This window comes from Elgaria multicarinata, chromosome 3 (genome assembly GCF_023053635.1).
Source record: "Elgaria multicarinata webbii isolate HBS135686 ecotype San Diego chromosome 3, rElgMul1.1.pri, whole genome shotgun sequence".
In the NCBI taxonomy this organism is placed as follows: domain Eukaryota; kingdom Metazoa; phylum Chordata; class Lepidosauria; order Squamata; family Anguidae; genus Elgaria; species Elgaria multicarinata.
The window spans coordinates 173,765,022-173,782,839 of NC_086173.1; the positions used below are offsets into that span (position 1 = coordinate 173,765,022).

Sequence of the window (17,818 nt, forward strand, 5' to 3'; positions counted from 1 at the left end):
TCTTTAACCCTTCGGTGGAGGCAGCACTAGAGAGCCGCAGAGGCTCCTGGCAAAGACGCGGACTTGGGAAGGGGGCTTTTCCACAATGGGGGTGTGTGTCTTTTATCCCCCCAGCAGCATCGCCGCCCCATCTGCTCCTGGGGGCTTTGTGGGATCCACAGCCGTTTCCCCTTTGAGTGCGTAACGCAGCCTCCGGCATGGGAGCCCTCCGTCCTGCTGCCTGCCCTTGCTGCAGAATAGTGTTCCCCAACCTGGTGCCCTTCAGAACTCTAAACAAGAATAGATGCTCTAAAAAGAGAGAGGTCAAGTAAGGTGAGCCTATGAAAAGGAGGACAGGGCTCCCGTATCTTTAGCAGTTGCATAGAAACAATAATTTCAGCAGGTGTCATTTTTATAATATGGGGAACCTGGTGAAATTCCCTCTTCATCACCACAGTTAAAGCTGCCCTCTTTTAAATCTGGTCACTCTAGTATAGCTCCTGCAGCTTTAACTGTTGCGATGAAGAGGGAATTTCACCAGCTTCTGCATGTATACAAATGACACCTGCCGAAATTCCCTTTTCAGCACAACTGTTAAAGATACAGGAGCCCTGTCCTCCTTTCCATAGGGTCACCCTAATGTTAGGTGAAGTTTTATCAGGGTACAGGAAGATTCTGGATCCATGGAGCCTCTAGTCGTGAGGACTAAAACACACATGGCAACTTCTTCTCATGGTGGCCTCTTGTTCCACACCTGGACCCCTTCTTTGAGAGCAGGTCTGACTCCATCTCAGGCTCAAGGCAGGAAAACCTTCGGCCCTTCTGGAAATAAGAGGTCTGCTGATGAATCAGAGTTTCTCTCCCAATGCATCCCATGGCTCCACTCTAAGCCCTCTCTGTTCCCTGCACTTGAACCCCAAAAAGGGGCGGAAGTGAACTGATTTCCACCCGCTCTTAGGATCATAGAATCATAGAATAGCAGAGTTGGAAGGGGCCTACAAGGCCATCGAGTCCAACCCCCTGCTCAATGCAGGAATCCACCCTAAAGCATCCCTGACAGATGGTTGTCCAGCTGCCTCTTGAATGCCTCTAGTGTGGGAGAGCCCACAACCTCCCTAGGTAGCTGATTCCATTGTCGCACTGCTCTAACAGTCAGGAAGTTTTTCCTGATGTCCAGCCGGAATCTGGCTTCCTTTAACTTGAGCCCGTTATGTGAACAGCAGGGCTCCCTTCATCCCTAAAAGCAGGATATATTAAAGCCCATGAAAGCATTTGCCCATAGCAAATCCATACTTGCCCACAGAGAAAACATAGCGCAGTCCTTGTCTCTCAGTCAGCTGCACTTAGGTTTTATTTAGTGTAATTTGATTTTATATTTCTGACTTTTAATCTTATTTATTGTGATTAATTATCTTCTTGTGTTGCATTGTTTGGCATTGTAGTAGTAGTATTTATTTACGTTGTAGTCATGCAATACATCTTAAATCACATCACAAAATTCATGCAGGCAGAAGCTCTATCAGCGCTCAAACTGTGCAGTGAGCGTCCATCATAGCAAAGGCTTGAAATTGCTTTGAAGGTCGCACATAAGGAAGAGTCCAGTAAATTCTAATAGTAACTGGAATGTGGAAAAACCTTTCCATAGAGCAGAGCCCTTGGTTTTAGAAGACTCCGTTACAGGAGAACGAATACAATTGGAGTAGAATATTTCATCAATCAACTTTGATGACCCATAGAAAATTCACACAAGCACGGAGTGCTGAAAATGTGGAAGAAAAGTCCTCACAGTATGTCCGATTGTGGGGAAAGAAACTTTCCCTGGAGCCAGCACCTTCCCAAGCTGTCTGAGTAGTCCTGGCTTAAGCACTGGCCTGCTGATCTGGGAGGAATACACTTTGCCTGACGCTGTGAGTCCCCATGGCCATGAGGATTGTTCCAGAAGTGCAGCTCTGGTAACCACCTGGCCGGTTTCCCCCAGAATCTCCGGGTTATCATACCCTCTGGGGGGCTCCGGGGGGAATTTTCAATTTATTTTAAAACCTCTGGGGAAAGCGTGGGGGGCGTGGGGGAGCAGGCTGCACGTTTTCTGAACTCCAGGAAAGTGCACAGATCGCATTCGCCATTAGCCTGGCTGGGGAATATTTGCGCCCGGATGGACAATCCCTGTGGGAGAGGCTGCTGCGGCAGCAGTAGTGGCAGCAGCAGCATGGGGCGAGGTGGCGGTAGTGGTGGTGACCAGTGAGGCAACGCAAGGCAAGGCGGGCGCTATTTAATAAATTCTTACCCGTTGCATCCGTACAGTACTGTCCCCAAAGGCACAGACTAATATATGTAAGGTGCCGGAAAGCACACAATTACCCAAACCATAAATGGGTTTCTTGTTAATCATCTCTCTTCACTAGTGATTTGGGTAGTTGTGTGATTTCAGGCACCTTATATATATTAGTCATTTAAAAACTACTGCCTCCTATTTATTTTCCCCCAAAGTCACAGACAACATGTCTTCCTAGCATAATTTTTTATTATTATTACAAACACCACAGACATCCATACCACAAGAACATTACAAAGAGTACAAACAAAAGTACAATAAAAAAATCATTTAAGGTTAAGGTGTACTTTCGGCTTTCTTCATATCAGAAATGCGAAGTATCTTTTCTCATTCCTCCATTACATTTAACACAGTAAACAAATTCATTTCTTTCTTCTATCTTAACTATATCTCCACAGACAAATACATCGTTTCTCTCGGTTTCTTGCAAAAATGCTCTCAGAGCTTTCTGTTCAGATATAAACGTGGATGTGGACTTTTCTCTCGTTATCGATGTGAGTTTTGCCATCTCCGCCAACTCCAACATCTTCAATATCCATTCATTTTTTTGAATTCAAGAGTGTGTTTGTATCCAGAATGCTTTGGCTTTTTTACAAGTCCACCAAAGATGATAAAAGTTTCCTCCTTCTCCTAATTTCCAACAGTTTCCCGAGGGACTCATACATTTCAGCCAACTTTACCGGAGACATATACCATCTGTACATCATATTAAAAAATTCTCTTTAAGTCTTGAACATAATGTAAATTTCAAACCTTTCCACCCCATATTCTCCCACTGTTCCATTGAAATGTTGTATCCAAAGTTTTGAGCCCATTTTATCATAGTCTTTTACCTGCTCATCCTCCGTCTCGTACTTTAATAAAAGTTTATGTATCTTTGAGATAACATGTTCATCATTTGGACATAACGTCATTTCAAATTCAGATTTTGATTGCTCAAACCCACCATTCTTTTGTCTATTTTAAACCTTTCCATGACTTGTGCACAAGGAAACCTAATTTGTACATGCCAAAACAGTTATGACCATCTTTCAGCAGTTCCTCCCTTGATTTTAACTGAGATTCATCTTGTGACATTTGTAATACATCTTTATATGTCAACCATTTAGGCATATTTATCAATTCCCTTCTATGAATACCCCCCTGGGCCGATACCCAAAGTGGTATTTTATGACTGAACCTTGGTTTCCGTTAACCTTGGCTTTATCGTACCACAAATAGCCATGCCATCCAAATCTCAATTCGTGTCCTTCCAGTTCCAACAGTCTCCTATTTTTCATCAACACCCAATCTTTCATCCACATTAAACAGCAGTCCAAGAAATACACTTTGAGGTCCGGTAGGCCCAGCCCTCCTCTTTCTTTCGCATCCTGCAATATTTTAATTTTAACTCTTGGGTTTTTTGATTGCTGTATAAACATAGATCTCTCTCTCTCTCTCTCTGTCACTGCTCAAATGCTAAATCCAATGTTACAATGGGTATTGTTTGAAACAAAAATAACATTCTAGGCAAAGCATTCATTTTAACTGTTGCAATCTCCCCAAAAGTGACAGTTGAACCTTTTCCCATCTTGCAAAACCTTTAACTTCATTCCAAACCTTAACATAATTGTTATGAAATAACATACAATTCATGTTTGTCAAGAATAGTTCCCAAATAAGCTTGGCCACAGCATAAAGAACTTGATCAGGAGGGCTTTAAACTGTATCTTATGGGGCTGGGAGATGTAAACTTGAAGGCAACAGTAGAAGAAGGCCCATGCATCCTAACGCAGAGAACAGCTCCAATAGTGCCCCAAAATATTGTCCAAAACAATGTAGGAACAAAGCCAGACTATAAAGCACATGGTCTTCGATGCCTATATGCTAATGCCCAGAGTGTGGGAAACAAACAGAATGAACTTGAACTTTTATTACATGAAGGCAAATACGACATGATAGGTATAACTGAAACTTGGTGGGATGACTCCCATGACTGGAATATAGCAATTGAAGAATGTAACTCGTTCAAAAAGAGCAGAAGAAATCGAAAGGGAAGCGGAGTTGCACTATATGTTAAAAAATACCTATCCCTGCACAGAAATACAGGCGGATCAGACTGGGAGCCCCATCGAGAGCATCAGGGTTAAAAGAAATGTGGTGAGGACTAAAAAGAAAATTATAATTGGAGTCTACTACTGATCACCCAATCAAGGAGAAGACGAGGACTAAACTTTTGAGAAACAAATTGCCAGTGTTTCAAGGAAGTGTGATGTAGTAGTGATGGGGGACTTCAGTTACCCTGATATCTTTTGGGAGACCAATACTGCCAAAAGTGTGGGTGATCACTTCCTCCTGCAGAAAGTGGAGGAAGGAACGAGAGGATCAGCAATCCTTGACTTGATATTGATCAGTAGGGATGACTTAGTGGATAAAGTAGCAGTTACGGGAACTCTGGGGGAAAGCGACCACCTCGTACTTGAATTCTTGGTTATAAAGGAGACAAAAGCTGAGTGTAGCTGTACACATACTCTGGATTTTAGGAAAGCTGATTTTCATAAGCTCAGAACTATGATAAGCAAGGTCCCATGGCAAGTGACCCTAATGAGAAAAGGAGTCCAAGATGAGTGGGAGTATTTTTAAAAAGAAATTTTAACAGCACAATTACAAACCATTCCAACAAGGAAAAAAAGTTAGAAGACAACAGAAGAAACCAATGTGGCTCCACAAAAAGCTTAGAGATGATCTGAAAACAAAAAAGGGATACATACAGGAAGTGGAAAGAAGGCCAGGCTACAAAAGAAGAGTACAGACAGGTGGCACAGAAGTGCCGAAATGGCGTCAGGAAGGCTAAAGCTGACAATGAGCTGAGATTAGCGAGGGATGCTAAAAGCAATAAAAAGGCTTTCTTCAGATACATGAATAGTAAAACACACAGGAAAGAAATGGTGGTTCAACTGCTTGACGAGGATGGGTAATTGATAACAGATGACAAAGAAAAGCCTGAAGTGCTGAATTCCTACTTTGGCTCAGTCTTTTCCCAAAAGCGGGTCTATGACCCCTCTGGAGAAAGTGAAGCACAAGTTCAGGGGGAAGGATTGCAATCTGAGATTGATAAACAAATGGTCAAAGAACACCTAATTTCCTTGAATGAGATCAAACCTCCAGGGCCTGATGAACTGCATCCTAGAGTAATGAAGGAGCTAGCGGAAGAACTCTCAGAACCAGAGTCTATTATCTTTGCGAAATCATGGAAGACAGGTGAGGGGCCGTATGTCTGGAGGAGGGTAACGTTGTCCCTTCTTCAAACAGGGCAAAAAGGAGGAACCTGGGAAAAGACAGGCCAGTCAGTCTGACATCCATCCCTGGGAAAATTCTGGAGCAGATTCTAAAGAAGTTAATCTGTAAGCACCCTGAAAACAATGCAATAATTACTAGAAGCCAACAGGGATTTGTCAAGAACAATTGGATAACCTCCCTTGTGAACTGTGGGAATGCTGTGGATGTCATATATCTTGACTTCAGCAAAGCTTTTGACAAAGTGCCCCAGGATATTCCGATAAACAAAAGAGCTAAAAGTGGGCTAGATGGAACAACTATTAGATGGATACATAGTTGGCCACAGACTCAGACTCAAAGAATGCTTATCAACAGTACCTTCTCAATCTGAGGGGAGGTAAGGAGTGGGGTACCGCAGGGATCAGTCCTGGGCCCAGTGCTCTTCAACATTTTTATTAAATGTTGAAGAAGGTGCAGGGAACGCTTATCAAGTTTGCAGATGACACAAAATTCTTTGATGCAGCTTAAGGCTGCTGCTCTGAGCAAAGCTCTTCTCGCACTCAAAGCATTTATAGGGCTTCTCCCCAGTGTGAATTGTTTGATGCCGCTTAAGGCTGCTGCTTTCAGAAAAGCTCTTCCCGCACTCAAAGCATTCATGGGGCTTCTCCCCAGTGTGAGTTCTTTTATGCTGCTTAAGTTTGCTGCTTTCAGAAAAGCTCTTCCCGCACTCTAAGCATTTGTAGGGCTTCTCCCCAGTGTGAATTGTGTGATGCCGCTTAAGGCTGGTGCTCTGAGCAAAGCTCTTCCCGCACTCTAAGCATTTATAGGGCTTCTCCCCAGTGTGAATTGTTTGATGCCGCTTAAGGCTGATGCTGTCGGCAAAGCTCTTCCCGCATTCTAAGCATTTATAGGGCTTCTCCCCAGTGTGAATTCTTTGATGCCGCTTAAGTTTGCTGCTGTCAGCAAAGCTCTTCCCGCACTCAAAGCATTTATAGGGCTTCTCCCCAGTGTGAGTTCTTTTATGCTGCTTAAGTTTGCTGCTGTCAGCAAAGCTCTTCCCGCACTCAAAGCATTTATAGGGCTCCTCCCCAGTGTGAATTCTTTGATGCTGCTTAAGGCTGCTGCTTTTAGAAAAGCTCTTCCCGCACTCTAAGCATTTATAGGGCTTCTCCCCAGTGTGAATTATTTGATGCCACTTAAGGCTGGTGCTCTGAGCAAAGCTCTTCCCGCACTCTAAGCATTTATAGGGCTTCTCCCCAGTGTGAATTCTTTGATGCAGCATAAGTGTTTCTCTGCGAGCAAAGCTCTTCCCGCACTCAAAGCATTTATAGGGCTTCTCCCCAGTGTGATTTCTTTGATGCTGCTTAAGTTGTGTCCTCTGAGCAAAGGTCTTCCCACACTCTAAGCATTTATAGGGCTTCTCCCCAGTGTGAATTCTTTGATGCAGTATTAGTGTGTCTCTGCGAGCAAAGCTCTTCCCGCACTCAAAGCATTTATAGGGCTTCTCCCCAGTGTGAATTACTTGATGCTGCTTAAGCTGTGTCCTCTGAGCAAAGGTCTTCCCACATTCTAAGCATTTACAGGACTTCTCCCCAGTGTGAATTCTATGATGCTCCTTAAGGCTTGAGCATTGAGTAAAGCTCTTTCCGCACTCTAAGCATTTATAGGGCTTCTCCCCAGTGTGAATTCTTTGATGCTGCTTAAGGCTGATGCTGTGAGCAAAGCTCTTCCCGCACTCTAAGCATTTATTGGGCTTCTCCCCAGTGTGAATTATTTGATGCAGCTTAAGGCTGATGCTGCGAGCAAAGCTCTTCCCGCACTCTAAGCATTTATAGGGCTTCTCCCCAGTGTGAAGTCTTTGATGCAGCATAAGTGTTTCTCTGCGAGCAAAGCTCTTCCCGCATTCTAAGCATTTATAGGGCTTCTCCCCAGTGTGAATTCTTTGATGCAGCATAAGTGTTTCTCTGCGAGCAAAGCTCTTCCCACACTCAAAGCATTTATAGGGCTTCTCCCCAGTGTGAATTCTTTTATGCAAGTTAAGTTGTGAGTGGAAAGTGAATGGTTTTTCACACACTAGGCATTGAAAGTTAGAATGAATCTTCTGAGTTTTACTCTGTTTCTTCCTTTTACGAATGTTCTTTTTATTTGGTGCTTCTAGTATTGGAGTTTCACAGACGTATGATCCTTCCAAAGAAATAGATTCATTTTCCCTCTTCTCTTCAGTTTCAGTTTTCCTTCTCTGTTGTAGGCCATTTTTCTTGCTCTCCCTGTGATCACCTGCAAGTATAAACACAGAAATCATCTTGAAATCTTGGAACAAAACAAATGGTTGCTGATTTGATTCACAGGATAAAAAAAAAAATCGTTGGTGAGGCAGATCCTTCCAAACACATTAAATATCCCGACGATCAATAGAACTGAGAACTAGACTGCCATACAATGCTTTCATCTATATGGAGTAACTCAAATAAAGTAGTTGGGAGAATAAATGAACAACATAAAATACTGTAAAAATAAAATACACTTAAAATCTGCCATTGTCTCCTAGCTGATCATTTAACTGGGAACAGGAAAGTGGGAATTCAACCCTAATGGTTATTTTCAATGGCTAGTTAAATCTTAAAATGAAAAGCAAGCTTTCCAGAGCTGTCTTCTGAAAAGGCTTAACTCTCCTCTCCTCCATGGAGACCATTAAGATAATATCTGTAACATCTTCAATATGATGCAGATGCAATTATAGCAGCAAAGTCAGATGGATTGGCAGCCATCTCTGCCACAGAGCAAGTCCATCAATGGGCTTTTCTCAACGTTTTGTCAGGTCTTCGGAGTCAATGACGTTTGTATTCTGCACTGACACAAAGAAAGAAGAGCTGAAATTCCACCTTCCAGGATCTGGCAAAGAGGCAGAGAGGGAGCCTTACCCAGAGGAATCCCATTCCTTACCCAGAGAGGCCAGGATCCCACGATTCTCCGCCATGACTTCTTTGTGCAGAGTCCTCTGGCCTGGATCCAGCAGAGCCCACTCCTCCTCCGAGAAATGCACGGCCACCTCCTCAAAGGTCACCAGACCCTGAAAGAAGAAGAAGAAATGATGTTCTCTTTAAGCATTATGTAGCAATCCATGAAGACAAGGATGGTGAGGTCCTCTTTCTGAATGCCAAAGCACTGCGAGTGACCGTCAAGGCCTTCCTAGCAGCCATCTTCCTTGATGGGCTTTCGGAAGCAGGCTAAAAATTTTTGTTCAAGCAGGCCTTTGGAGAATAATCCAGACCTCCATCTTTGTTAATGTCTTATAATTTTGTTGTGTATTTTTAATTGTTTATGGTTTTGTTTCCCTCCCCCCCCCCCATGTATATTTTAAACTTTGTAAGGCCGCCTTGAGGCCCAGCATTGGCAAAAGGCGGGATACAAATAAATATAATAATAATAATAACAGCAAAGGCTGAAGGGGCAGGTTCTTCCAGGACCAAAGAGATGCGCAGGAGACGGAGGCCCCCAGGACTCCCCTACCTGCCCAGGCTGTGCAGAAACCGCTTCCGCTCCACCACCAAGCCAACGAGGCCCAGAAGGAGCCCCCAGGATCAGTTCACTTCCCCTGCAGGTTGTTTTGCTCCCTGTGAGGAAGGTAAAGAAGGTGGGAAGGTAAGTTCACATTCTTAACTATTCCCATTTTCATTGTTTATTTTCATTATTTATTTATTGCATTTGTTTACCATACCATAGCCGAAGCACTTAAAAGCAATATCAAATATTTAAAACTGCGAAAATATACAATATACACATACATATAAAACTACTATAACAAGTTTTAAAACTATGACCCTATAAAAACAGACCCAGGCTAATTAATTACATATTACTAATTACATATTGCTAATTACATATTGCTAATTACATACTGCTTGACCTGGCACTGAAAAGATAACAATGTCGGTGCCATGTGAACCAAATTGGGGAGATTGTTCCACAGTTGGGGGGGCCACCACAGAGAAGGCCTCTCCTTTGTTGTCGTCCTCTGATCTTCCCTCTGAGTAGGTGCCTGGAGGAGGACCTTAGTTGGTGAGTGTGTAAGACCGGGCCAGAGTGGGTCTGATACCCTCGAACCACATTACTAAACAACATTTCCTTTTTGAGTATCTCTCCCAGCAAAATCAGGCTCAAGGAGGACATTAAGACAGCTCATGCACTTCAGGCGTAATTGAGGGAGGGAGACCATGGGGAAATACGTGCACTAATCCTTACCCAGTGAGGAGGGTCCTCCGTCCCCCTCCTGCAAGATCCACCTGTCCAGCGGCCTCTGTGTGATGCCCGGTGGAGCCTTCTCTGCCTCAGGGATATCTGTGGGTGCTCTGGCCAACATCCCCTCGACCTGAAGCAGGAGGGAGGATTCCAGGCAGAGAAGAGCGATTAGAGAAGGAAAGAAACGGCTCAGGTCAAGGCCAAGGGCAGCGTTTCCCAATCGCTTTGCCCTTCAGGTCTCATTCTAAAGTTGACCTACCATCCAAGCCACACAGCACAGGAACTTGTGTCTTTGTCAGGGGGCTGAGAGTTCAACCCTGATATCCAGCATTTTCCACTGTAAACACAGCCGTTTGGCGTCTACAAATGCTATTCCTGTTCTGTTGGGAGGACTCTCACACTGACACTCTGATCCCCTCCTTCCCCAGAACTTCACAAACCCATTCATTTCTCCTGTGATCATAAGAACGTAAGAAGAGCACAAGCAGGACATGAGTGCAACAGCAACCTCCTGCCCACGTTCCCCAGAAACCGGTGTACATATAATCATAGAGTTGGAAGGAACCTACAAGGCCAGAGTCCAACCCCCTGCTCAATGCAGGAATCCACCCTAAAGTATACCTGAAAGGTGGTTGTCCAGCTGCCTCTTGAAGGCCTCTAGTGTGGGAGAGCCCACCACCTCCCTAGGTCACTGATTCCTTTGTCATACTGCTCTAACAGTCAGGAAGTTTTTCCTGATGTCCTGCTGGAATCTGGCTTCCTTTAACTTGAGCCCGTTATTCCGTGTCCTGCACTCTGGGAGGCTTGAGAAGAGATCCAGGCCCTTCACTGTGTGACAACCTTTTTAATATTTTAAGAGTGCTATCTTGTCTCCTCCCAATCTTCTCTTCTCCAGGCTAAACATGCCCAGTTCTTTCAATCTCTCCTCATAGAGCTTTGTCTCCAGACCCGTGATCATCCTCATGGCCCACCTTTGAACACGCTCCAGCTTGTCTGCATCCTTCTTGAAGTGTGGTGCCCAGAACTGGACCCAATACTCAAGATGGGGCGTAACCAGTGCTGAATAGAGGAGAACCAGTTTTTCACACAATTTGGAAGCTATACCTCTATTAATGCATCCCAGAATACTATTTGCTTTTTTTGCAGCCACATCACACTGTTGGCTCCTATTCAGCTTGCGATCTACAACAATTCCAAGATCCTTCTCCTTTGTAGTATTGCTGAGCCAAGTATCCCCTTTCTAGTAACTGCATTTAGTTTCTTTTTCCTGGGTGTAGAACTTGGCATTTATCCCTATTCAATTTCATCCTGTTGTTTTGAGCCCAGCACTCCAGCCTATCAAGATCACTTTGAAGTTTGTTTCTGTCTTCCAGGGTATTAGCTATCCCACCCAATTTTGTGTCATCTGTAAATTCGATAAGCGTTCCCTGCACCTCCTCAACTAATTGAGGAGTAAGTAATCTCTGAAATTTGCTCCTGATTAGGCTGCTTTTCAAATCCTAAAACGTGTAGCAACCATACTCACGGACTGTATGCTCCCTTAAAGGGGACTGAGTGGACTGATATGATGCTTAAAACATCGTTAAGACAAACCTAATAATACTTACTACATATACGAATGAAAATACGTATCAAACCAATGTCAAGAAATGACAGAAAAGGATTACAATAGAGCTGTACTTTAAAATAGAAGAACAGGATTACAACCAAGGCATCCAATTACACTCTTCGTTGAGTCCTTGTGGTTGTAATGTCCTTAAGGTGAAAATCCAGAATATTTCCCTCCTTCATAGTTCATGGTCTACTCTTGTCCCCTATCCTTGAAACCTTTCAATAATCCAGAGTCTCAGGTCTTTGTCATCATGGCCCATATCAAGAAAATGCTTGACCAGAGGTGCCTGAAGTCTTTTGGAGCGAATGCAGCTTTTGCGATTTATGCCATCAAGCGTCCATGTAATTTATTGTACATTGGTATGAGCACAAGAACCATCACAACCCGCATCTGTGAGCACAAAAGCTGCATTCGCTCCAAAAGTGTAAGTTTTCTTAAACTTACTTTGTTTACAGGAGGGAGGATCCCAGACAGAGAAGGGGGAGGTGGGAAGGAAAGAAATGGGTCAGGTCAGGGCCAAGGGCATCATTTCCCAATCGGTTTGGCTTTCAGGTCTCATTCTAAAGTGGATCTACCATCCAAGACAAAAAGCCATGTGTCTTTGTCAGGGGGCTGAGAGTTCAACCGTGGCATAAGCAAAGCGCTTGAACACCCTCCAAAAACCAGCCAGGAGGAAAGACAGAACCTCCCAGACATTCCCTGATATCCAGCATCTTCCGCTGTAAAAACAGCAGTTTGGCGTCTACGAATGCTCTTCCTGTCCTGTTGGGAGGAGACTCTGCCACTGGCTGAAGAAGGATCCCCTCCTTCCCCAGAACTTCATAAACCCATTCAGTTTTCCTGTGATCATAAGAACATGACAAAAGCCATTCTGGATCAGAACAAGGGTCCATCTACTCCAGGATTCTCTCCCCACAGTGGTCCATCAGCTGTTGTCTACGAACTCACAAGCAGGACATGAGTGTCACAGCACCCTCCAGCCCATGTTCCCCAGCAACTGGTGTACATAGACACACTGCTTAGGATACTGGAGGTAGGATATAGCCATTCATAGCCTTCTCCTCCAAAAAATTGTCTAACCCGTTTAAACAGTCAAAATTCATGGCCATCCCTGCATCCTCTGGTAGGGAATTGCATATTTTAACAACGGCCTGCTCTACACATGACTATACTTGCAGGTGTCATTGGAAATTGGGGCATCTCTTCCTTAGAGGACATGTAAAATAAAGATGAGGGAAGTATTAAGAACACAGTCCCTGTTAGTCATCAGGATGAAATGCTCTCACCTGCTCTTGGTCCTCTGCCTGGCTCAGGAGGAAGCCTTCTGCCAGGGCCACCGCCTGGGAAGTGGTCTCCGCTCCACACTCTCTGACCCAGCGCTCCACCTCCGGGGACAGGACAGCCAGGAACGGCTCCAGGACCACCAGGTCCAGCATCTCAGCTTTCGTGTTCCTTTCTGGCTTCAGCCACTGGCGGCAAAGGAGGTGGAGTCGGCTGCAAACCTCTCGGGGCCCTTCAGCCTCCTGGTAGCGGAAGTCCCTGAAGGGCTGAAGCTCCATGTCTGAGCAGGTGTTGCTCCCAGGCTGGTCCTCCTGCACTCTTCCTTCCCAGGGCTCTGCACTGCTCCCTCCCTGTATGTTTCCAGCCTCAGGGCCAGCGAAGCTTTGCTCTTCCATCTTCACTCTCTTCTGCTCCCACCAGGACTCGAAACAGTCTCCTTCCTTGGCTGCCAATTTCTCCTTTGAGGCAGGGACTGCGCTGTAGGAATTAAAACGGAGAGTGTGAAGGAGGCACACCAGGGTTCTCCGTGAGAAGGTTCCCACCTTCCCACCTTGGCAAAACCTGGTAACGGAGCCAGATGGCTGCTTGGCTGATCATTCTGCTGAAGGATGGCTGAACAACCGCCCCCCCCCCTCCAGCAACAAGGCCCATGTGCCTTCCCCAATAATTTGCTTCCTGTAAACACCAGCCTGGCAAGGTAGGCCACAGGCCCAAACTTCAGTGCTGATATTTCAAGGGGGTGTCGAGGAACCCTGGAAAGGCGCGTCTCCTCTAAGTGGGATCGCTGAGTGGTGCTCAAAGACTCGAAGACACGTTTCTCTCTTTCGAGAAAGTTTATTACAAGCAGCGCTTAGCACTGCAAGGCGGAAGCCCTCAGAGGACCCAAAGAACTGCCCGCTATTTTCAGGAAAGCCTTAACCTCCTTATAGGGTCACTCCCCTTCGAAACAAGGCAGAACCGCTCCATGGAATACGTCAATCATAAAACAGTAACAGGTAAGCCTCTCAGCCAGTTGTAAGCAAGGATTTTATGCATGTGCAGAGTGCAATCTTTTCAAGGACAGAAAAACAAGACGTCAATGATTACTGAGAAACTTGTGCCCGTCTGTTCATTTCATGGTTAGCTGTTTCTAAAGCAAGCCACGACACCCTCTAACGGTCCTAGGAGGCACACAATCTTGTGAAACTAGTGTTTCAATACCCTTCACAAGACTTCGTCTCACGGTTGCAACCTTAATACATTTTCCAGTTACTGCGGAAGCGTAGATACTTTGATTTCTAGAGAAGAGGCCCAAAGCAATTATATTCGCACAGGGTGGGCTCAGGGGAAGCCCACATAGCTATTTGCTTGAATTCTTCGACAGGGTGCAGCTGAGAAGAACAGGCCCCCCTCCTTGTTCGTAAGAGCCAGCACCTGTCTCCAAGGGGGCTCCGCGACCCCCGTCCCAAAGGAACCAGATTTGTGGTTGAAAATGAAGTTCTGACTCTGCCCCAACGGGAGAGAGAGAGAGAGAGTGTGTAACCAGAGCTGAATTAATGCCATTAAAAGTTAATAATGTGTGAACGTTTATTTTAAAAGTTAAGCTAGAAAACACTGAATACTTTTTCAGCTTTTTAAACACATGAAATATGCCACTAAGGAAGCCTTAAGAGATGAATGGTTTAGGGTGACCCTATGAAAACGAGGACAGGGCTCCTGTATCTTTAACAGTTGTACCGTTAGATCAATGTTCTTTCACCCAGGGACGAAATCCAAACAGCCCCTAAGCACAACTCCACACGTTCTGCGACAGAGGGTTCAAAAGCGCTTTATTGATTAGTAATCAAGGTCTGGTCTCTTCAAAGGGAGCAATCAGACAAAGACATTGGGAATTCAGCACAGCATTTGAAGCCTGCAAGGGGCAGGGCCCTGTTGCAGCATAAACCAATCAGAACATAACACTGGAGCATAGCTAATTTTGCTAAACAGTTCTCTCTGTTCTGTAAACAATACCTTTGGCCTTACAGTAAGTTACAGAAAGTTAACTTTGACCCAGGAGCACTGGAGCCAAAGCGCTTGTTTATGTTAGATAAGACAGATGCGAGGATGCACTCAAGGAGATATTCTCGCATACATGACATTTTGCCTGCTGTATAATGGCTACTTTACAGCTTCCTTTAGAAAATGGAGGCACCTATGCTAACAGTACTGCAGTACGGCAATGGAACCAGTGACCAAGGGAGGTTGTGGGCTCTCCCCCCCTAGAGGCCTTCAAGAGGCAGATGGACAACCACCAGTCAGGGATGCTTTAGGGTGGATTCCTGCATTGAGCAGGGGGTTGGACTCGATGGCCTTGTAGGCCCCTTCCAACTCTATCTTTAACAGTTGTGTTGAAAAGGCATTTTCAGTGGCTACCATTTGCATACATGGATCACCTGGTGAAATTCCCTTTTCTATGCCCTCTCTGCTCCCAGCACTTGAACCCCAAAATTGCAACAGAGTAACATCGATTTCTCCCCATTCTCAGGATGTCAATATCGGGCTCACTTGATACATCAAAGAGGGACGTCCGAAAACCAACAGCAGGCTCCCTTCTTAATCAACAAAAGTGCCCCAGGTTTTATTTCGAAGGCCTCGTGACCAAAGTGACTTGCCCAAGGACCTCCACTTCCCTTACTCGGCTCCGTCCTTTTTCCTCTGCTGCCCCTCATGCCTGGAACGCTCTTCCAGAACACTTGAGAACTACCAACTCAATCACAGCTTTTAAAACTCAGCTAAAAACTTTTCTTTTCCCTATAGCTTTTAAACTTTGAGTTTGTTCTAACTCCATACTGTTAGCTTCACCCTACCCGGTGCCTGTTTACACTTCCCTGTGCCTGTTTGCATTCTCTTTCCCTCCTTATTGTTTACTACAACTTTATTAGATTGTAAGCCTATGCGGCAGGGTCTTGCTATTTACTGTGTATAATCTGTACAGCACCATGTACATCGATGGTGCTATATAAATAAATAATAATAATTAAAAAAATAATAATTATTAATTTTACTTATTCACTAGGTTTGAAACAGGGTGGGGAAACAAAACCAAAAATGCAATGCAAACAGGACACCAGGGCAGCCTTTTGCCTGCAGGGGGGACATTCCTCCTCCCCACCTGTCACCTTTCCTCTTGGGTCCCTCCCAGACACCCCCCTTCTCCAGCCTTCCCTTCCGCGATCCCCTAGTTATGGGGAGGGAAGGAGGTGCAAGGTGTGGGGGGGTCTCTTGGAGGGGCCCCAAGTGGGTCAGTCCCCTGGAGACGGCTCCCTCGTTCTTCCCAGCCACGCCCTGCCCCAAACCCGCCTGTCCTGGGGGGGGGGGCTCTTTCCGCCCCCTCCCCCCTGGGACCCCCTTGCAATCTGCACTCGCCGGCTCCTTTGCTGGGGAAAAGAGGCTGCAGGCGGCGGACAGACGAAGCTCGTAGGCGCAGGGGGAGAATCCCAGGCTCCTTTGCAATGGGGAGGGGGAGGAAGTGTGGGGCGGGAAGGGAGGGTGCTCATCCAGCCTTGGTTCTAGGACCCAGCCCCCTCTCCGCCTCTTTAACCCTCCGATGGAGGCAGCACTAGAGAGCCGCAGAGGCTAATGGCAAAGACACGGACCTGGGAAGGGGGCTTTTCCATTGGGGGGGTGGGGACTTTTCTCCCCCTCTGCAGCATCGCCGCCCCATCTGCTCCTGGGGGCTTTGTGGGATCCAGAGCCATAAAACAGCGTCCCCCAACCTGGTGTGATTCCAATTCGACCAGCTCTTATCAGGTGTGATGTATAGCTATGCTTGTTTCACCTAATTCTCCCCGGGGAAGGACAGGTAGCAGATACTTTTAATTTATAGCTATTATGCAAGGTACATATGGGAGGAGGCGTTCCTTCAGATAGCCTGGCCCCAAGCCGTTTAGGGGTTTAAATGTCAATACCAGCACTTTGAATCGGGCCCGGACCTGGACTGGCAGCCAGTGAAGGTGGAAAAGGACCGGAGAGATGTGGTCTCACCGGCCAGTCCCTGTTAGTAACCGTGCTGCCCTGTTTTGTACCAGTTGAAGTTTCCGGACCGTTTTCAAAGGCAGCCCCACGTATAACGCATTGCAGTAATCCAACGAGAGGTTATCAGAGCATGGATCACTGTAGCTAGGCTATCTCTGTCCAGATAAGGGCGCAGCTGGTATTTGATTTGATCTTGATCCCCTGTGGATATGAATTAATGGGCTTTTTCCTTTCCCAGGGATTGCAGTTAGATCTAGATCAATCCAACAAGGTGGAGCCCTGGAATAAAAAGGGCTAAATCTCTCTTGCAGTGGAGAAGGGAAATGTTTCCACCAGAAGTAATCCCACGGAAAATCACTTCCTTTGGTAGAAAAGGAAAGAACAATGCAACCTTATTACTGCTATTATGCTCATTTTAAAAATGAAATACAAATTGGGCTCTTTCACAAGACACCTTAAACCATGGCTTTAACCATGGTGGTTAAGCGAGAAATCCAGGCACCCGCACTTGCGCTCCTTCCCGACATCTGCACGGGAAGGAAGGCAAGCGTGAATTTTCCAGCCCCGCGCCTCTGGAAAAGCAAAACAAACAAACAAAATGGGGGAGGGGAGAGGAACAGGGCCATTCCTCCCCCACTTTTTAATATAATCTGTATCTGGGTATCTCCGCAGATACAAATAATTAAAAAAAAATAGGACAAAACATGGCTTGCATTCTATGCACATACTCAGGAATATATGATTTACAGCGATACTAATGACTAATTACGTATCAGGAAGTTCTTTGTGTTATGTGCCATTTGGGGTTTCTTCAAAGGAGGGCAGGTTGGTCACCTGCTGTGTTCTGTGCCTTCCCCCACCCCTGGAGTGTTTCCTGCCATTCCTCCATTGCGTTCATCTCATGGTGTTGATGCTGGAACAAGGAGGTTATCATCTGCTGGCTAGAAATGTTGGGAAGCCATCTGTCAGGGATGCTTTAAGGTGGATTCCTGCATTGAACAGGGGGTTGGACTGGATGGCCTTGTAGGCCCCTTCCAACTCTACTATTCTATGATTCTAATGTAAAGAATAGGTATCCTGGTACAGTTTAAAACAGGGAGAGGAAACAAAACGCAATGCGT

General features: G+C 45.6%; 1 protein-coding gene across 1 annotated transcript in view; it reads right to left on the reverse strand.

Annotated features, from left to right (window-relative positions):
• The window catches only part of LOC134395813 (zinc finger protein 850-like), a gene marked incomplete at its 5' end in the record, with an annotated part of 47,381 nt that overhangs the window by 19,396 nt on the left and 10,167 nt on the right, over positions 1-17,818 (reverse strand). The window contains 2 exons of the mRNA XM_063121972.1: positions 6,101-7,642; positions 10,202-10,224. Coding sequence (XP_062978042.1) covers positions 6,101-7,642; positions 10,202-10,224 — 1,565 coding nt within the window. The remainder of the gene's footprint in view (positions 1-6,100; positions 7,643-10,201; positions 10,225-17,818) is intronic.